Here is a 21617-nt window from a genome sequence, read left to right on the forward strand (position 1 = left end):
CCCATCCCACCATGTAGAAATCTTTTTATATTGCCCACTCAAAAACAGCCAGTTCTTTCTAATATGAATACTAAAAGTAAAGCAGATATGCTTTCCAAACCAAAAATGTCAAGAGAAAAAAACAAAGAGGGGAGGGAGAAACAAATGAAATTTTTTAAAATGTGATCAAACCTTTCTTTGTGAGTTTAAAAAGTAATTTGATACAGGGGCAAAGACAGATCCTCAATATGGAAACACAAGGGCTCGGAGGAGAGATGTCAGGGAGCAGTGGCCACGAAACAGGGCGCCTGAGATAGAAATGGGCAGAGATCAGGAAACAGAGGAGCCAGAGAAAGCACATCTGAAAAAAGCAAGCAAACAGAGAACAGACAGAGAAGAGGCAGGGTAGACAGCCCCCTCATTGGAATGAGGCCTCCCCAAGTGGCGTCCTTCCATTCATTGTAGCATCCCCAAGAGTCTCGGCATTCTTCTGGATGCTGAAAAACACATCAAATACCTGAGAGAGGGGCCTGGAGCAATGGCTCAGTGGTTAAGAGGAGGTACTGCTCGTTTCTGCGGCGGCGAAGGACTGGAGTTCATCTCCCAACACTCACCTCAGGTGGCTCATGGCTGACTGTACCGCAGCTTCAGGGCATTCAACATCTCTGGGTTTCCATGGACAAACAGCACTAGGTACTCATAATTATGCAGAGACACACTCTTGTGCATAATTAAAAATAATCAAGTAAGATTTGTTTTGTTTTGTTTTGTTTGGTTTGGTTTGGTTTGGTTTGGTTTGGTTTGGTTTGGTTGACACACGGTTTCTCTGTGTAGCCTTGGCTGCTCTGGAACTCACTCTGTAGACCAGGCTGGCCTCGAGCTCAGATATGCACCTGCCTCTGCACCCCGAGTGCTGGCATTACAGGTGTGCCCCGCCACTGCAATAAGTATTTTCTCAGGACTCCAGAGAGGAGAGACAATACATAAACAAGGTGAGAAGAATGTTCGGTATGCTGGGTGTGACAAACGCTGCAGAGAAAAATCAAGCAGGAGCATGGGACACGGTGAAAGCGTGGTAACATCTCAGTGCTGCTGTAAATAATTTAGAGAATGGTCCAGCTCTAACGGGGCCAAGGATGGACGCCATGTCAGTAATTGTCTCCAAGCAGAAGACAGGTAGGCCCGGAAGTGCCGTGGCAGGATGGTCCTATCGGAAGAATTAAGTTGGTGGGTGCTGCTGAATAAATGACCCAGCATTCTAGATGTGGTAGAGTCATCTCCAGAAGGCAGCGGCTGAGAGTGAAGCAGGGTTGCATAGGTTTCTTAGAGAAATTTCTGTGAAAAGAGCTGGGTGGCAGAAGCCGGTTAGCCATTAAATAACTCGGCAAAGTCTGGGTTTGGGGAGAATTCTGAATGGATTAGCCAACAGAAGAGTTCTCTTGGACGACTCTTGAGCCGTCCCCTAGTGCAGCCATTGACTGAGAGTTGGTCTCTGGAAAATCAGAATATCAGCTAGACATCTGCTGGAATCCCTGGAGGGAGGAACCATTTGAGGTTCAGCTGACCACCCTTCTCCTAACATGGTAGCCTACTCCTCTGGGTGGTGATCCCCAAATCTGCCACACACTTACGGACCAAGTCATGTTTTCCATTGTTCTCCCGGGCTTAGAAACCACCAGGCTCTAAAACAATCTGGCTTTTACTTAAGTAACAGCACGTGGATTGCTCCATCGGACAGAATTCAGTAAAAACAAATGTAGATGCAGGAAATTCTCAGGAAGTTCAGCAACAACCCAAGTGAAAAAACAAGGGTCACATAGATCAGATAAATACCTGACCGTATTAAGAAGAGGTCTACACACCAGTGTGTCCATGCTAGGGATTAAAGCCGGGGTTTCCAATACGCTGAACAAAAACTGTGCCACTGAGCTACACACACTCTGTCAGAAACTTCTTTACTACACCAAGACTTTAGCACCATGCTTAAAAGGAAGAAAGGGAACAATCCTCACAGCATCAGGAAGACAACGGGAAAAGATGCTATATTCAATACTGTACTAACGTCATCCAGCGGAAGGAGGTGCATTAAACCAAGCAGAAATAGAACGTTTTTATGGATAGAGAAGATTGGTGTGTTGATGAATGAATGAATGAATGAATGAATGAATGAATGAATGAATGAATAAATAAATAAATAGTGAGCTGCAAGACTGTTGTAAACAGTTCTCCTGCTTGCACTCGGATTGCCAGCCTGTGGTCCTCGTCAAATCTGGGTCTATGCACATGAAAAGCAAGGACCAATGGCAGCCTGGGCACCAATTTATGAAAAATAATGTCACTTTCCCCTTGATAATCACTATCAGTAACCCTAGACACATTTCGAATCTGTTTCTGTCTTTGTTCATGCCGCAAAGATCCTCAAGTAGAAGGGAAACCGTCTGATAGCTGGAACTGTAAAGCACCCTTGGTGGGACCATTGCTCCCTACAGCAACCAGATCCCAAACTCACTCACAGGACTCAAAGTCAGAATCCTAAAGCTTAACAGTGAGAAATCCTGTTGTCATGTAGATCTCTGATGCGTATGTCCAAAGGCAAACAGACTTAAGTATTCGTCTGGATCATAAAATACAGCTTTAAACATTGGGAAGTGCTATCTCCCAGGCAGCACAGGACCTGGCTTTTCTTGGATGTCTGGAGCTCTGCTATAATTCGCCTATCAGAATATTCCGTAAGCTTTGTACATCACTGTGAATCTTCGGGTCCCACAAACTCGGTAGAATCTTATGAGAAACACAGAACTTGATCTTCTGAAGCTATGGGGACTCGCCACAGTCTATGGCGGCTCTCAGCCTGACAGCTAGACCCAGCAGTTAGGAGAGCAAGCCCTTGAGTAACGTACATGGACAATTAAACAGCTGAAAGCCAGACCAACCAGGGCTCTGAGGACAAGCCGAAAGCCACAAGCATGGACAGTCTTCTGCCTTCCAACGCTCCCATTTTAGGAGAAGTTAGAGCTCACTATTGCTGTATTGAATAAGCACATGACTCAGGAATCGGAGATGCTGGAAAAAAAAAAGAAAAAAGAAGGATCTAAAGATGATTCAGTCTGTCCCATGCCAACACCCTCATCCCACAGACAAGCAACAACTTCCCTGATCTGTGCTGTAGCTGGGACCCACAGCCATTACAAACGCAAAACAAGCTGTGGTTTCTTGTCAAGATGGCACTGACGTCCCAGGCCCTGTACAGACAATGGAGATGAATGAATGTACTCAAGTATGTACGTGTAACTCTCATGTACCCTTTTTTTTTTTTTTTCTTCAGAAAAGGCAATGTAGACAATAACCTGCTCAATGCTAAGGCCTGGAGATATTCATTTCTGCTTCCTCATGATGATATCTTTACATTGTAGTTAAAAATATAACACATATTTATCTTTCTGGCTTTTCTTTTCAAAAACATTCTAATGGTAATTTGGGTGTTAGCATATAAGCTGTGAGCTAGATGCTGTACCTGAGAGACTGAGAAGCAAGATGTATACTAAAGAGTTAATCATCCTCTCTAAAGAGTTAATCATCCTCTCTCCTCTCTATTTAAAATTGATGTTAGGTAGGCGTCTGGGTTTCTTGCCCCACCAGCCTGAAAACATGGGCTATCCAGGGCATTATCCTGCAACACTGTTTATAATAAGGATGCTCTAACTGTATGCTGTGGGAAGGATCAATGGGAAACCAGAGTATACGTCTAGAAGTAGCACCCGCAACTTCCAGTTACAGACATGCAAGGGAAGCCCACCTCCAGATGGAAGCTGAGGGCCAGCTACAACCCAGAATTCCTGTCCCTGAAGGGAGAGGGAATCTGTAGTAAATATCAGCTGTCCCTGCTCCAGTCACCATTTATAAATCTACTCTCATTTCTTATGAGAAATGATTGTTCCATTTGGAACTAAATAAAACCTGAGTTTGATGAATGTTTTAGTTAGGTTTCTATTGCTTTGATAAAACACTGACCATAAACAATCTGGTCTAACAGGACAGGAAAAGGTTAGTTTGGCTCAGAGGTCCACCGAGGGAAACCAAGGCAGGAACTCAGTGAAGGGATCTGGATGCAGGAACTGAAGCAGAGGCTGTAGAGACGCTGCTTATTGGCTTGTTCATCCTGCTTTCTCATAAAAGCCACTTGTCCAGAAGTGACACCTCCCACCCACAGTAGGCAGAATCCTCCCACATCAATCATTAATCAAGAAAAGTGCCCCACAGGCCAATCATGTGGGGCCCTGTTTTTCGTTGAGCATCTCTCTTCCCAAGTGAACCCAGCCTGAGTCACATTGACCAGATCCAACCGGAACAATTAAGTAAGCACACCTTCATGCTTTCCTCAGTGTGCCTTTCCCCATTTACTGTATTATATCCATTCGTTTCAACATTGTCTACATTTCCTGGAAGAAATTTCACTGCCCTTCTTCATAGTGCGTGAATGAGCCAATGGTGATTTTTCTCAAGCATGCTTTGGTTGCATAAGTGGTAGGAACAGAAATGCAGCAGCAGAGTTTTAGAACTGACAGCATCTTTGTAGATTGAATGACAGGTTCCCAGGGTGAGTGGATAAGGCATCAGATGTTTATTAAACACAGAGAGTGTGTCAGGTACCTCTGTCCTCAGCCCCCTGCTGGGGACAGAGCTCTCCCCTTTGGAGAATGTCCCTTTTACTCTAAGCTGTGCAACAGGTCCAAATCACTTTGCTTTCTTCAAAGGATCTCATCACTAGGGAAGCACAGATTGCCAAAGAAAGGGAAGAGCAGCTGGTTGAGAGTATTCCACAGCTTGAGACAGCAGAAAATGAATACATAGAAAAGAACAGGGAACTGAAGGCCATCCACAGTAATCTCACAGGTATGTATGAAGTCTGTGGGAACTAACTCCCATCTTCTGTGCCCTGCCCCCGACACAAAGCGACTGAGAATCCATCACACACCCAAGGAGAAGTAATTCTACCTTGCCTGTCTCCATTAACTCTACTTCCTAGTTTCTTTCATCTACTATATTCCTCTTTTCCACACTAAACTCTTTCTCCCACTCAGTCTCTCCCCCTCTCCCCTCCCTTCTTCCCTCCCCTTCTCCTTCCTCCTTCCAACAAGTAGATTGCCCCCACCACTGACCTATCTCTAAGGCAGAGATGAAAAAGACTTAGCATAGATGGCAGCTTTCGGAAGATGTGGACCATGTCTGTATCTTTTGTATTACGCAGCAAAACGCATGTGCATATAACCATTTTCCTCCACAAAAATTAGATATGATCACCTAACCCTGCACCTGAGCTCCACAACGTTTGGCTCCTGCCTTCATTCAGGAAGTGGAGGGCCCTTATCCAGGACCTCTGTGCAAGTCTTTGAGCAGTCACCACTTCCACGTCTTCTAGATGGTAAAAGGACTGTGGGACTCAGAAGCCAGGACCCAGGGTAACGGAAAAGAACAGAATGAGATCAATAAAAGCACAGTCTTCTCGGGGAGTGGTGGAGTGAGCAGATAACTATAAACATTCAGATTCATACAGCCAGTGTCAGTAAGACAAACTGGAAAGCAAAGAAATATTTAAAAATAGTGATCATTTCCAAGAAGGTAAAATTTCAAGAATATATAAATATAATAGTAAGAGCCTGGACAGTCAGTCTGTCTGCTGTTGTTTTTTAAAAAAAAAAAATGAAAATCCCAACTGTTCTATTTTATCAGTAAAGTCTCAGGAGCCAGATGCCTGGGTGAAAACTTGCTAGCTCAGAGAGGCAGAGAAAGCACCCATCTGACCTTCCTTCTCAGGTCTGGATGGAAAAAAGCAAAAGGCTCACTAGCTCAGTGGGCAGCCCAGAAGGAAAAGGCAAAACAAACAAACAAACAAACAAACAAAAAACCCCAAGGCCAAAGGCTTGCTAACTCAAAGCCCCTCAAAAAGTCCAAAAAAGCCAGACTGCTAGAGAGCTAAAGCCTAAGCTAAAGCCAAAGAGCTAAAGCCCCTTCTATTTCTCCATGCTGTCTTAAAGACCCCTCAGCTCAAAGTCCCTCCTGATTTCTTGCTTCACCTCTTGACATAGGGTTAACTTTATTACACTCTTTAAACAGAAAGTTCTTGGATTAAAGGTGCATGACAGAGCGCAACCAAACCAAACAAGAGACAGGGTTCTACAGTTCACAATTTTGGGGTTCACAATGAGATCAAATATCCTACAACAGTCTGCCATTTCTGAGTTGGCTTTCTGTCTCTTGTCTGATTTTCATCTGATCAACTCAGGTAGAATTTCACTTGATGCTTGTTCATAGGCCCTTCATTCTTCTCCATCTTTCCACCTGTCCTCTCAGTACAAAGAAGAGAGTGAAGGAAACACTGTGATGGTCTAAATAGTGAAAATTTGTTGAAGTGAACCCCATAACTTTATAGGAGGTTAAAGGGAAGAAACCTATCTATGGAAAGAAGTGGAGAATGTGTCAACAGGAGTAAAAATGTTAAATCTTCCTGTGTTATGTTAAGTGAATAGAAAACGTCTGAAAATAACCACAGATTTATTAACATATAATTTAAGAAAACTGAGCTAAGTGGAAGATACAACCAAAGGGACACTTCTTAAAAAAATGGTTGCAGGGGGAGGGAGGGTGGTACCAGGAGGAGATGATGGAGGGGACTACAAACTGGATATAAGGTGAATACATTGTAAAAATATCTAGTGGTTGAGGGGGCTGAAGAAATGGCTTGGTGGTTGGTTAAGAACATTTGGTGCATGGTCCCGAGGGCCAGAGTTCAGATTCACAGTCCCTATGGAATAAGCCAGGCATGCTTCAAAGACCAGAAACTCAGCTCTGATGCCATCTCTGACCATCACATACCTTTGCGTGCACACATGTGCACACTCTCTGTCCCACACACATACACATAAATAAGACAAACCTAAAAGAAACAACAGACAGAGTGGTTGATCCTGAGGAACCAGACACAGCGATAGATACACTGGAGAGCAACTAGCTGCCTTTTATTGTGGTAATAGTTTATCACGGTGTGACTGTTAAAACTATGTGTGCCTTACGGTTGATGAATTTTTTTTTTAACTAAATAACTTTGTGAACAGTCATTTTTCTCTCTCGGTCTCTTAAACAGCAAAGAAGCAAGAAGAATATTTAATCAACACCTACATTTCCCGCTTTAAAAAGGACATCTTGAAAAGTATGGCCAACAAGGTAAAGAATCACTGTGGTTTTCTGTTTTGTCCTATTTGCAGTGTCGGGGATTAAATTCCAGACCTCGTATATGCTAGGCAAGTGCTGTACCACTGGAACTATGTCCAAGGGCCTTGGTTTTCTTAGACAGGGTTTTACTGTGTAGTCATGAATCTCCTGCCCGAGCGAGATCACTCCTCCTCCTTTAAATTGAAATACTGGTCTATGCAAATAATACTATTTATCCAGTTTTTATTAAATCAACTGTAATTAAAGTTCTTCTACCGACTTTAGTGTTTAAAATTGTAGTCAATATACACGTGAAGGGATGGAGGGGTCGGTTTTCCACTATTGTGATATATGCCTGTCCGTGATTAGCTGGCCTCTCTTGTCTCTGAGCTTTCAAAGTGGAGGAAGGCCATGGCTGAGGGAAGCATTTCCCCTCTCCTCCACCAGGAGGCAAAGAAGAGTAATGGGAAGAAGGGACTGATCGGGCTATGCCAGTCAAAAGCACACCCCCAGTGAACCATTTCCTCCAACCAGGCCTCCCCCACCACAGACCCACAGTCTCCAAACGCTCTGTGCAAACCTAGAATCCACCCATGAACTAGGTTTGCTCAGTGAGCATCTGGGTGATCTAATCATCTCTGAAATGCCTTCAGACAATCACCAGAAGTGAGCTTTAAACCTTCTAGGTATTAAAGCTCTCAGCCCCATCAGATCCAAGAACAAAATTCAGACCGTGGGGTCCTTTGGAACCAACTCAAATATAATGGTAGAAAAAAAAAATCACTGACCAATGCAGAGAACTACGTGCTCTCATTCATAGGATGGGATTGGACTGTGCTCTGAAAGAATAAGTAGGCAGAGATTCTGTGAGCTAGAACAAAACAAGAGCAAGTAAAGAAATGTTTACTATCTTTTAAAATACACAATCTACAGCTTCATCATAAACTTTTTATATGGAGTTGGTTAATTGGATATGAAATTATACTTTGACGTATCTGGGTATCAAACATGATTTTTTATATGCTGTGGATATGAAAAAATATGAACAAGAACCTTACAAGGAAGTGTAACACGTGTGTGCGTGCTTGTGTGCACAGACACATTCCTTTTCTTAATAAGATGCTCATGGTGAGGTCTATATTTTGGATAAAGACCACAGAGTTTATGATGATACAATAATTAAGAACTGCATAGGGAATTCAGTAATAAAAAGTAGTCAATAAGTGATTTTTTAAAAAGAATCAGGGTTGGTGATATAGTGGGTTGGAAGAGGCCTTGCCCAAAATTTCTGTCCTCAATGCTGTATAGACTGATCTTGGTGGTCCTCAGCTAGCACTTGGGCAGAGACAGGGATAGGAAGGGTCCAGGGTCATCCTCAGCTGCATGGTGAGTTCTAAGGCCAGTCTGAGATACTCATCACCCAGTCACAAGTGCAAACAAAAAAAACAATCGATAAATAAACAAGTAAATAAGTACTCATTGAGTAAATATTTTCTCCTTCCAGTAACATTAACTTTTCTTTTAAAATCTCAGTGAATTCCTCCACCTTCTCCCCACTTGGCGAGGCAATTATTCAAGTATCAAAGCATACTCTACTTTGTGAGGTTTTTGTTAATGTCTAGGATGCTTTACGTAAGGTCCACACATGACCATACCAGAGTCTATGAATACGTTTTCAGTAAGCAGCTCTTAGGATTTTCTGAAAGAACGTTTTCATGGTCAGCTAAGGTGGCTCAAGAATGAATGAAGAACTGGGTTGTGGCTGTGACCTGGTCAGCCTAGTGCTGGTATCCTGCCCTTTGAACCCTAGGAGCTAACTGTGGCTTTTATGTTTGGGCAGGAGAAGTTGAAGCAAGAATTAAAATATTTACGAGATATTGAAAGTCAAAAAACCAAAGAACATTTTGAAGTTTTCAGGAACTTAGAAAATGAAATATATGTCCACGACCAAAAGGAAATCCTTCTCATGCTGGAGAATAAAAAATTAAAAGAGGTAAGTTCAAGAGCGCCTCACTTTTCCTTACGGTCTTGGTTGATTGCCTGGACTAGCAGGCAGTAACCAAACCCTCTCCCCGCAAGAGTGCTACCAACTTCTGTCAGCAGACACCAGGTTTGCCCAGATTCGAACGTTACCTGTGAAGAAGGATGTCATAGACATGATTTTGCTCAACCTTGTGGCTCTGAGAGTCCTCCTCACTGAGTGTTCACTATTCTGCATTCTGTGTAGTATTCCACTATATGAACACAGTATTTATTTAGACAGGGCTATTAGTGGGGTTTGGGAGACCTTATTTTGACTCTCACCAACCCTGCTTCTAAGCCTATCCAAGTATAATTGTTTTGATAGACAGGCACATTTCTTTTGGGCATAGCATAACTGGAGCTGCAGAGTCATTAGAGTTTAATTCCACTGAACCAAAGTAAAGACCGTTATCCAGATTCTTTGGTCAAATTATACAGGATTTATTTTCTGTCAGAAAAAAAAATTTTTTTTTTTGTTTTGTTTTCTATCTCTCCTTAAATCAGAGTCTGAGAAAATAGCATCTAGCATGGGGGAAGAGAAGTCATACATAGTGTTTGCAAGGGGATTTCCAGAGGAAATCTGGTTACATAGGAACTTGGCTGAAGATTTCAAAATTATTTGTCAAAACATCTTATTTTATCAGGGTACATCCAAGGTGTGAGTCAAACTCCACAAGGCAGGGAGCATGACAGATTCCAGAAACAGGTTAAAGCACGGTCAGCCGGACTTTGCAGCAAACAGACATGAACTTGTAAGACAATGGCCTCCATCTTTAAAGTGGATGCAGGCTGGTGCGCCACAGATTGCGCGCCATCTGCCGTCGTGCAGGGCCAGGCTCCCAGAGTCATCGCGCCGAACGCCCCTCACTCGGGCAATGTGTCAGGGCCCTGGCCCTCCCATCCTCACCCGTGTCGGTGTCACAGGAAGGAACGAAAGCACAGGCTTCCTCTTGGGTTAGTTTGACCAAGATCAAGCCCAAATTTGCATCTGTCACTCATTGGATACACTGTCCTTAGTGTCTCAAGGGGTTGATCTTGCTTCTTTGTAATCTGAAAGATTAAAGAAAGTGGGTTTTTTTAATGGCTTTTCCCACTAAAACTAAACTAAAATAATAATAATAATAATAATAATAATAATAATTAATAATAACAAAACCTTGACATTAGGGTCTGCATCAATGTCCCAAGAATTGTAGGACTTGGTTCCCTTCAATGCTCAAAAATACTTCAAAAGTCAGGTAATATATTATGTACCTTTAAGATGAGAAAATATTCTAGCTTTGTTTTTTTTTTTTTTCCAAGAATTGTTAACACCTAGAGTAGAGGAGGAAAAAAATCCTTCAGAAGGAGCTTAATAAGGGAAGTAGCCTGGCCATTGCCTCATCCAACGGCACCCGCCTCACCGCGTGACTTATTTCTGTCTGTTATACTGCACCAATCCCACATGCTTTGTTTGGAAGAGCTAAAACAACCTAAGGACTGATGTTTTCAGAAGCTCTGGTCTCCACCTGCCTCAGTAACCCTCATACACACATCACAACACTATGCTGCCAGCCTTTGACACAAACCTGGGAGGGATTTTACCACCTATTGAACTGTCCCACTCGCCTCTCCTCCTACGGAGACAGTATCTAATGTTTAACCAGAAGATGAAAATTTCTACTCCTATGTTTCTGCACGAGGGCCATTTTTTTTTCCCTTGTGGATATGACGCATTCGTGCAGAGGTCTTTTCACTTCTTACTGTGCCGAGTCATACTCAGAACACCGTGTTTATTTATTTGGCTGCTGAAATGGTAAGAGAGCAGGACCCTCTGTCGCCTCCCTTGGTGAATGACTGCATAGACATTTCGCTAACTCAGCGTACAGAGAGCAGATGCTGAGAGCAGGCCTTTCATTTTCAGTTTATCGCCTACCTGAAGAAAAAAGTCCAACAGTTCAAAGATAAGCAAATAATAACAGTGAAGGATTCAGGGGACCTGGCTTGGCAACTGACAGCTCAGCACAGTAAGTAATGCCTCCCACTCTCCACACAGTTCCGTTCTTGATCGAATCAGTCTTATAAATTTGCATAGAACAAAATGTATCTATTTTAAGGTCAGTGGATTCTGCAGGATACACAAACCCTAGCAGCCACTGCCCCCGGAGCAAAGTGCACAACATGTTCCCAATTGTACATCTTGTGCAGTTTACGTCTGAAAAGTCCTTCACGGGCTCCCGGCTTGAGTTTGTGACCTTGTTAGGAAGGTTGTGGACCTCCTGGGGTGGGGGGAAGTGGAGGGGACTCTCTAACGGAAGTAGATCCTTAGGGACAGGGCTTTAAGGCTTAGAAGCATCCCCGATTCCAGCCTGCGTTGTCCACGCGGTCCCAACACCAGAGACAGCAGCTCCACGGTGCCACAGTGAGCCAGGACCCTACGAAACTGTAGACTTAACCTGCCTCCTTCCTTACGCTCTTTCTGTCAGGTATTTATTTTGATTACAAAAGTGATTACCATCTGTCCGGTCCTTGCTAAGCATCCACTCCACCCCCAGGCTCCGGAAACCACCCACCACCCGCCCGCTAACACTAATGACTAGACAGAAGGAAATTATGCTGGACGCACCCTTCCATTCCTGGCTTCTTTGACCCCGCAGACTGGATCTTTAAGGTTCATTCACGAGGCCACATGTCGGGGCCCATGCCTGTAATCCCAATCCTTAAACAGCTGAAACAGAAGGATTGATGTGAGTTAAGGACCAGCCTGGGCTACATAGTAAGTTCCATGTCAGCCTGGACTAGAGTTTTCATCTGTCTCAAAACAACAACAGAAAACAAAAGATTCACCTCTGTTCTTTCCTGAACCACACCTTGGGTGAGGTACAGCAGTATGAGCTATCCGTACTTCATCTACTCACTGGCTGAGAGACATTTGCCTCGTTCTTTATTTATTACAAGGGAAGCAACTAGGGATATTCGTTTGGAAGCATTTTTCTGATTTTTGTTCCCCCTTATGTAATACTTGAAAGCGGAACGGCTGGGTTACATGGTTATTGTCTTAGTACCTTTTAAGAAACTGCTAGGGGGCCTGGAGAGATGGCTCAGAGGTTAAGAGTACTGACTGCTCTTCCAAAAGTCCTGAGTTCAATTCCCAGCAACTACATGGTGGCTCATAACCAACTATAATGTGATGCCCTCTTCTGGTGTGCAGGTGTACATGCAGATAAAGTATTCACATACATAAAATTAAAAAATAAATACATTATTAAAAAGTCTTTTATAAAAGGAAATTGAAAACAAGAAACTGCTAGTTTGACATTGTTTTTCAGATTTCTCACCAACACTTAAATCTGTGAGGACATTAGAAGCATTAACATTTAGCCATTTGCATAATCATAGAATGGTATAATATTGACATTTTCATCTTCAATGGCCATCAGTTCTTGTGGTTCTCAGCTATCTGATAACCATCTTTTTGAACCGTCCTGAATCAACAAACTGTCTTGGCATAATAAATATCATAAAGCAGGGCTGCAGAGATGGATCAGTGGTTAAGAGCACCTGCAGCTCTTTCAGAGACCCAGAGTCCATTTCTGGCACCTATGCCAGGCAGTTCACAGCTGCCTATAACTCCAGCCTCACAAGAGCTGATGCCACCTCCTTGCCTCCCTGGGATGCTGAACTCACAAGTGGCTTTCACTCATACATACATACACACATACACATCAATAAAAATAATAAAAACAAATCTCTTAAAAAAAAAAAAAACCTCAACAACCATCACAAAGTTAGCAGCTTAGACAAGGAATTTACTCATGAACTGGTGATGTGATCAGAGCTGGGGTCAACCTGCGTGTTCTGTGTGGGAGCTGGGACCCTCCAAAGACTGGCCTGTTCCTGTGTCCAAACTTGCTGTGACTCTCACACATGCCTCAGGGACATTGCCTCATGGGGTCTGCACGGAACTGCTGGGCTCCAAGAAAAGCATCCTAGGAGAACAGAGTGGAAGCTTGTGGTATTGGCACGACCTAACCTTGGAAGTCAGGGTATTAATCCCACATGACGCTCAGGTTAGAGTAACTAACTCTTTTAACGCAGGAGAGGGTGTCAGCCCCAAGATGCAAGAGTCCTGGCCATGTAGGTGCAGTGTGGAGCCATTTGGGGCTATTGCGATCTGCTACCTGTCCACTGAAGTTTTTCACTCATTACCTTGCTTCTTTAGTCTTCTTATCATTGAGCTAAAGTGTCCATATATTCTGGGATTTAGTTCTCTTTCGGTCTAAGGTTTGGCTCGGGGCTTCATATCAACTTTTTGCCATGAGATCAAGACAAAAATGGAATTTCTCTCTCTCTCTCTCTCTCTCTCTCTCTCTTTCATTCTCTCTTTTTCATTCTGGAAGTTTAAAATAATTTTTAAACTTTTAATTATTAAAATACTAATGCTGTTTTAGTAACCATTGATTTTTAATATTTCAGAACATTATTCAGATTTGGTGGCACAATTTCAGACCATGACTAAGGTGAGGGGATTTTCCTGGATTGTTTTGGATATCATGTTTCCAAAAGAGTTCACCAACCATTAAAAGCGTATGTGCATGTGTGTGTGTGTGTGTGTGTGTGTGTGTGTGTGTGTGTATGTTCTCATGTACAGGTAACTGGTATGTACTCGTGCACATAGGGACAGAATTGGGAGACTGCAGAAGAATGACATGCATTGTGCCAAATGTCACTATGAAATCTTAATCCTTTCAGAAACTATTTTCCTTACTTCCACTCAGTCAACACGGGCAGTGCCTTCCCTCCTGTCCTGTCTCTCTCTTCTCTTTCCTTGTTTGTCTTTGCAAGCTCGCATACAGCACATCCAATCTTCAGCACCTCTGTCCTGAGAGCACTAGACTAGCTCTGTCTCTTACTAACTGCTCAGTGCCCCTTCCCCTCCTCGCTCTAGGTAGGAGTGAGCCAATTCTGCCTCTGCATAGGCCTGGAAGTTACTTTGTGTGGCTAGCAGCAACTTTTCATACATTACATTGTTTTGGAAATAATAGAATCGGAAATGTCACCCCCTGTGTTGTCTCTTATATTCACACACCCCAAATGCCACTCCTTTAAGCAACTCACGAGCAGTGGAGAAGAGACTTTACAGGAGATTAAGACGGTGAGAGAGCGGCTGTACTACCGGGACGAGAGGACCGAAGTGATGAGTTCCTGGCTCCTGGGAGGCATCTTGAGGCTGCGTCTTCTCATGGAGGAGAGCCCGGTGTTGAATCTTGTTAAAAAGCTCGGTAAGGGATTCCTGCCACCTTACAGCAGCTAGTGACCTAGATAAAGGGGCTCCTCTTGGGGACGGGCCGTCAAAGGAAGGGAAGGGCGGTGCTCACGGATGCTGAGCAACTCCACCAAGCACACTGTTCACCCTGGGTTGAGTTCGTTAGAACCCTTTGCCAGTTCTTCCTTTCACATGAGATAATTTTCAAGAGGACGAAATTTTCTTCATGATTAAAAAAAAAAAAAAAATCAGACAATTTATTTTGGGACAGGATCTTACTGTGGAGTCTAGTGTGGTGGTGAACTCCAGATCTTCCTGTCTGGACTTCCGGAGTGCTGCAATTATATGGCTCAGAAACTTTCTTTGTTTAAGAAGGCATTTAATTCCTGCATTCTGGAGATGGAGAGGTGGCTCGGTGGTTTAAAGCAGGAGTTGCTGCTGCCTAGGACCTTTAAGAGGCTGCTCCACAGCAGCCTCGTGCTATCATTTGCCTTGTGCTCTAGCAGGGGCGTGGTTTTGCCAGCTGCAGATGTGTGATGTTTGGAATTCTGTGAAGTTCTCAGAGGGTAAAAAAATGCTATACTAGGGCCCTAGTATAGAGAGGCGGCAATGCTGTTCTTGGCTGGTTGGTGATTGGATGGTGTTGCTTGCTGTTTGTCAAGCAGTCCTACACAAAGAAATGAGAAGAAATTAGATATTCTGATGGAAGATCAAACACTCCCCCAAGGAACTCAATGCCCCTAATCAGCAGGAAATAGTCTAATGACAACTTTGCCCCCTTTTCTCTGCAGTATCTAGTGTTAGGGGGCTAACAAGGGTGGAGAAGGGTGGAAGAGAGAAACAGGAACCCACAAAGTAGCAAATATCCACTACAATGATGTGGTGTCAAGACCATGGTTTCCAGCACTTGGTTCATAAAGTAAAGCAGCTGATGGTCTCCAAAAGTCAACTCCCACATAGGAAGCAAATATTAACAATTCTGTTTATATTTGGTGATGTCATCCTTTAAGTTCTGTGCTTTTGACTATGTTTAATATTGTAACCCTGTCAATATACAGGCAAATATAAATTGCTAATACATAGACTGAGCCTTATGATTCAAGATAGGGGGTAGAATAAGCTGAAGATTACTGGCCTCCATATCCTGCTTTCTAAGCAGGCCATAGTGGCATACCCCTTTAATTCCCACACTCAGGAGGCGGAAGCAGGTAGATCTCTGTGAGTTCGAGGACAGCCCGAACTACATAGTGAGTTTCAGGATAGCCAGAGCCACATAGTGAGAGAAACACCATCTTGAAAAAACTACAACAGACAAAAGTCTTTTTGGCTATCATTAGATTGGCAGGAAACGTAGTGGAATTGCCTGCTACTTTTAGTTTTGAACTCCTACCCATATTCTTAGGTACTTGCCATTTTACTAGCTGTTTAAAATGTTGTTACACCATCTAGCAAATCTATGTTCTACAGCACAGGTCAGCATCCAACTGTCAAGGGACCAGAGGTCACATTGAGTTCTATACGTCTGGACAACGGGAAAAACTCAAAAGGACAATAGCATTTCAGGATACCATTGCCTCATATGCATTTCATGTCCATGCCTATATGAGTCTACAGAAACATAGCCATGTTCGTTCATATATTACATATGCCTGTGCTTTATGGTACAAATGACAAAGTAGCTGTGACACAGGCCATGGGACCCACCAAGTCTCGAACATTCACTACCGGACTCTCTACAGAAAACACTTAGAACGAGCATGTCGACACTGGCATGTTTTTGTCTAGACACGAGAGGCCCTTTTGGCAAAGCCTAAGGTCACACAGGTTGAGACAGGGGAAACAAAGGCTGATTTTTTTTTTTTTTAGACCACACGATGGTAAACATCTACAATGAAAACTGTATTTGCATTGAGAATGAAAAGAATTAGTAAAGAATATGCTTACTACAGATAGTTTTCAAAAGTCAGTAGAGAACCGAGCGACAAAACTTGAGTTTAAAGCACAGTAGTCGGAGCTGGAGAAATGTGTCTGTGGTTAAAAGCACGGCTTTTGCAGCTGACACGCATTTTGGTTCCCAGCACTCACATGGCAGCTCCCAACCTTCTCCAGCTCCAAGGGATCTGATGCCAACCTTCAGCAGCAGGCATGTGGTGCGCATACATCCGTGCAGGCAAACGCTCATTCGCACGAAACAAAACCAAATAAACCCTTAAAACAAAACAAAAGACAGAACAAAAGTGAGCTATGCTATTTCAGAGCCAATGAAATGTTCTAGTCAACAAGCATTTCCTAACCACCTAGTCTGTGTCAAGCTCTAAGAGCTCGATGGTGAAGAGTTCTTGGATGGTGAAGAGCTCTTGGATGGTGAGGAGCTGGTGGCAGCTCCTCTGACAAAGATCAGATAGTACTTTTGGCAGTTAACAGCCCTGAGGTCTCTGTAGCACTTAATGCAGGTCACAGAATTACCCATTCGGCTAGAACTTGCCCACTGCAGATACAGGAGAACGAGAATCAAGAGAATCGGGACTCGCTGAAATGAATATTAATTCCTGCTTGTGGAGGAAGTGGGGCATAGGATGAACGTAAGCGGCAGCTGGGTTACGGAATCACGAGCTGGCGGCCCTCCAGATGTCAGCTGGGACCTGAGCTGACATCTGGAGGCAGATACCATAGCTCTGTCTGCCTCAGCTCCCGGGGCAGAAAGTGGGCTTTAAAGCCAGGTGGGCTGGGACTCCTGCTGCTTCATCCCCTTCCTCACTTTCCCTGGTAAGTAAGAGAGACAACAAACAGGAGTTCTAAAATACCAAACCCGTACTGAGTGTTCATCGGATTTCTGGAATCTCGCCCCGCCGGAGAGAAGTGAGTACCGTTTGGCCCTTGAATTCACCCCACCATCTCACAGCCTGCAGTCTCCGACTTCTGAATTGCTTCCGGTTCTCCCGAAGCCCTGGACAGTCCAGCAGCCCTCTGCTGCCTACTCTTGGATATAATATGTCAATACAGTCCTTCAGGTCCTGCCTTCCTCCACACCCATTACACTAGCTGCATCATTATTATTATTATTATTATTATTATTATTATTATTATTATTATTTATTGAGTAACCATGGGCCAGAGAAAAGATGGTCAGAATTAAGGGACCTCCTCCAGTGGAGATAAAGCTCTCTTATTGGATGCTGAAATGCGCTCTTATTGGACACAGGAGTGTCAGAGACAGGTGCAGAGGTGAGCTGGCCAAGAAACCCCCCCCCACACCCGGTACAATTGGAAGGACCGAGTAGGCTGTCAGAATGCTAAATGCCAGGATTCACCTGAAAACTGTCAATTAACTTTCACCTTTTCTGCTTTGTAAGCAAAAATGTTAGGACATATACCTAAACCAGACAGTGACCGTGCAGATTACTTTTAAATTATTAGAAATGCTTGGGGCCAAAGAGGTGGCTCAGTGGGTAAAGGTCCTTAGCCACCAAGCCTGGCACCTGAGTCCATATCCTAAAACCTATAAGTACCTCTTCAAGTTGTCCCCTGAGCTGCACATGCAGCTATACCCACTGATCCCTCCCCCTCAACATGCATGCATGCATGCGCGCGCGCACACACACACACACACACACACTCACACTCACACACAATAGAGGGGAGGGGAGGGAGATTACAACTTTTAAAAGAACTTGCTTCATAACTTTCCTTGACTTCTAGTCAGAATGAAAACAAATGGAATTTAATCACAATCCCTCGCCTTGTACTTATTTCTAGTTGAAGATCAGCATTCAAAGCAATAGGCTCCTGAACGCCATCCCCATACATAACTGGTTTTGGCTACACCTCTCTGTCCTCACGCTCTCCTCTCGTCTCCAAGACCTGCCCCCCCTTGTAGCCTTCTCCCCCACCAGCCCCACCTGCACACCTCACCATCACGTCTGCCTTCATATTGCATGCGCTCTTTCCTCTTCTCCCAGATCTCTTCCTCGCAGCCTTTTTGCCCACCCCGTATGAGCCCCTTCTAGTTTCCTGTCATCTAGTCACACTCACACACTAAATGCACATCCGTAAAAGCTAAAAGCTTGGGAATCTGCATATAGGAGGTAACACCATTGATTTTCCCGGCTGGCGGCCTCACTGGCTACTTCTACCTCTACTCATTCTCCTATGAGTTTTATAATTTCTTTTTTTCTTTATGGTAGAAACTTACCTCACTGTATTCACATACCACATTTTCATTATCCATCTACAGATAAACATCTAGGCTGATTCCATCTCTTTGCTATTGTGAATGCAGAGGCAATACAGGCAAACGCACGCAGCTCTGTGGTGGGCTATGGACCAGTATAGCTGAGTCAGATGGCAGTCCTGTTTTCATTTTCTGTTATTTTATTGAGAAACCACGCTGATTTTATCGTGGCTGCTCTAGTTTGCTCTCCAGCCACCAGTGGGTAAGAGCTCCCCTTTCCCACATCCTTGCCATTCGATTTCTTGGGGAGAGCCATTCCAGCTGGAGGAGACGGAACCTCAAAGTGGTTTTAATTTGCATTTCCTTGGTGGCAAAGGCTATTTAGCACCTTTAAACACACTTATTGGCCCTTTGCATGTCTTCAATCTGTTCAGTTAAAATTCCAAATCCCTTGAGCGTTTCTATATAGTAACTTAGGTCACAGATAGGTGGTTTTGTGGTGATCAAATAGTACATTCCTTGCAGAAGACCTTTTTTTAGATCAAGTATGTTTTTAAGACTTTAAAAAAAAATCAATTCTTATCATTTCCAAAGTTGTCTTTTCATTTTTGTGATGGAAAAATTATGACTCAATATTATTATGCACGTTCTGAGCATTTAATTTTGAAAAATGACCTGCTTTAAGTTTTGTAGTTACCACCAAATTAATAATTCAGAGAGAAAATAAAATCAGTTGCTGAATAATTGTCAAAAGGTATTTTAGAAAGCCCACTGTGTAATCCCAGCACCAGGAGGCTGAGGCAGGCAAATCCAGAGGTTGAAGATCACCCCAGGATACATAGCAACACTGTCTCAGGAAAGCTAAGCCTAACCAAACCAAATCAAATCAAAAAGGGCCCTTGGGAAAACTAAGCTCTAGATCAGGAAGAACTTTAGGACAGTGGTTCTCAAACATTCCACACAGAGAGTCAAAGAAAAAAAAAATCCATCCTGAGGCTGCATTGTAGACCAGCTCATCATGAGTGCCCAGGGGTGATGTCAGGCATGTTTTGTTTTAAATCTGTACACGGCTCCTGTGAGCAGCCAAGTTGTTTTTTTGTTTTTGTTTTTGTTTCTTCACAATTTATTCATAATATATCCCGATTGAAGCCCCCTCCCTCAACTCCCCCAGTGCCACCCTCCCTCCCTTTTCCCTTCATCCCTTTCCCCTAGTCCACTGAAAGGGGGAGTTCTCCACTATTGCCTTAGCTTGTTAAGTCTCATCAGGACTGCTTGGATCCTCCCCCGTGGCCTGGCAAGGCCGCATCACCAGGGGCGAGTGATCAGAGAACAGTCAACTGAGTTCATGATAGAGGCAGCCCCTGCTCCCCTCACTCAGAGATCCACATGGAGACTGAGCTGCCAATCGGCCACATCTGAGCAGGGGGTCTAGGTCCTCTCCATGCATGGTTCTCCTTTGGTGCATCAGTCTCTGCAGGACCCCCTGGGCTCAGAACTTTTGGTTTTGTTGGTCTCCTTGTGGGGCTCCTGTCTCCTCCATATCCCTCTAATCCCACCCCTCTCTTCCTCCATATGATTCCCTGCGCTCTGCCCAAAGTTTGCCCTGAGTCTTAGCATCTGCTTCAATTCTCTGTTGGGTGAATCTTTTCAGAGGACCCTCTATAGTAGACTCCTATCCTGTTTCCTCTCTTCCACTGCTTCTGTTGTCTATCCTGTTTGCCATTCTGAATGAGATTTAAGCATCCTCCCTAGGGTCCGCCTTAGTATTTAGCTTCTTCAGGTCTGTAGATGGCTGTCCTATATTATATGGCTAATATCTGCTTATTAATGTATACCATGCCTGTCTGTTTCTGGGTTACTTCATTCAGGATGATCTTTTCTAGTTCCATCCATTTGTCTGCAGCTTTATTTGTAATAGCCAGAATCTGGAAACAACCTAGATGTCTCTCAACAGAGGAATAGATACAGCCAATTCTTATAAAACGAGTTTTGGATAAACATGTTAGGCTCAGAAATAAATACAAATTAAGAAAGTGTTTTGCCTTTCAAAGTACTCAGGTCTGAATAGCAAAATAATTCTACAGCCCATAGCAGTAAAACTGCCATGTGTCATGAGGGCCATAGACAAGACAAAAGCTGAGCTACGTTGAGAGCTATTATGCAGTTTTTCTTCTCACTTGCTCTCTCTCTCTTTCCTTCATTGTTTATTTCTGTTTTTCCAGAGAGGGTTTCTCTGTGTATCACTGTCTGTCCTGGAATTTTCCCTGTAGACCAAGGCTGGCCTTGAAATCAGAGAGATCCATCTGCCTCTGCCTCCTGAGTGCTGGGACTTATTTTGCATATTTTTAATAAACACATTTTATCAAACTATTTATAGCATGAGCAACCAGCATGGCTATGACATTGATAACTTTGTTCCTATAAAAGCAGATGGTAAAATACAGATATTAAGTATCCCTGACAATCTCTGCCTTTTTTTTTTTTTTTTTTTTTGATGACTTATACATACTTCTTTGCTAGAACAGGACCCAGGAAGGTAACTGTCACAACAACAGCAAATGCAGTGGGCTCAGAGGCAGCACATCAGACACCCAGCCCCTCACATACAGACTGTGTAATTAGCCACATGAAGATTCTTGGTGCAACTTGGCATTTCAATAAGCATTAGTAACCACAAAACCTGTGCAAGGTACAAATGGCATTTTAAATTTTGTTCTGACAGGAAAGCAAAAGAAACGCACATCAGCCCATTTCTACAGAGCCTTGTATACTAGAAGACATGCATTAACGGAAGGCCACAGACAATTTACGGATAGAGTACGGAGAGCCGCACGCAACGTGAGTGCACCTACATTCATGTCTTAAGCATTAAGAGAAGCCTTCAGAGCTGCCATGGACCAGAGCGGGTGATAACCACGGCCAGACTGTTTTGTTTCTGTGGCTGTAGCGTGAGTGTCTCAGAGCCTTCAGAGTACTGACATGACAGTGACC

The 21617-nt window shown here is 43.6% G+C and overlaps 1 protein-coding gene and 1 long non-coding RNA gene across 3 annotated transcripts in view; one reads left to right on the forward strand and one right to left on the reverse strand.

The window, feature by feature from the left end:
• The window catches only part of Ccdc175 (coiled-coil domain containing 175), a 72024-nt gene that overhangs the window by 50086 nt on the left and 321 nt on the right, over positions 1 to 21617 (forward strand). Inside the window, exons 14-20 of the mRNA XM_055595335.1 lie at positions 4734 to 4872; positions 7121 to 7200; positions 9029 to 9181; positions 11114 to 11216; positions 13666 to 13709; positions 14300 to 14471; positions 21349 to 21464. Coding sequence (XP_055451310.1) covers positions 4734 to 4872; positions 7121 to 7200; positions 9029 to 9181; positions 11114 to 11216; positions 13666 to 13709; positions 14300 to 14471; positions 21349 to 21464 — 807 coding nt within the window. The remainder of the gene's footprint in view (positions 1 to 4733; positions 4873 to 7120; positions 7201 to 9028; positions 9182 to 11113; positions 11217 to 13665; positions 13710 to 14299; positions 14472 to 21348; positions 21465 to 21617) is intronic.
• On the reverse strand, positions 394 to 14358 carry LOC129667675 (uncharacterized). 2 transcript variants are annotated; one of them, XR_008718794.1, is made up of 4 exons: positions 14308 to 14358; positions 11816 to 11917; positions 10118 to 10260; positions 394 to 476 (listed from the first exon to the last, which is right to left on the reverse strand). It is a non-coding gene; the product is annotated as an uncharacterized LOC129667675 (long non-coding RNA). The 2 variants fall into 2 exon arrangements; XR_008718793.1 differs by lacking the exon at positions 394 to 476 and having other exon boundaries at positions 9641 to 10260.

The sequence above is a fragment of the Psammomys obesus genome, unplaced genomic scaffold, assembly GCF_907164565.1.
Source record: "Psammomys obesus unplaced genomic scaffold, mPsaObe1.curated_primary_1811, whole genome shotgun sequence".
Classification (NCBI taxonomy): Eukaryota; Metazoa; Chordata; class Mammalia; order Rodentia; family Muridae; genus Psammomys; species Psammomys obesus.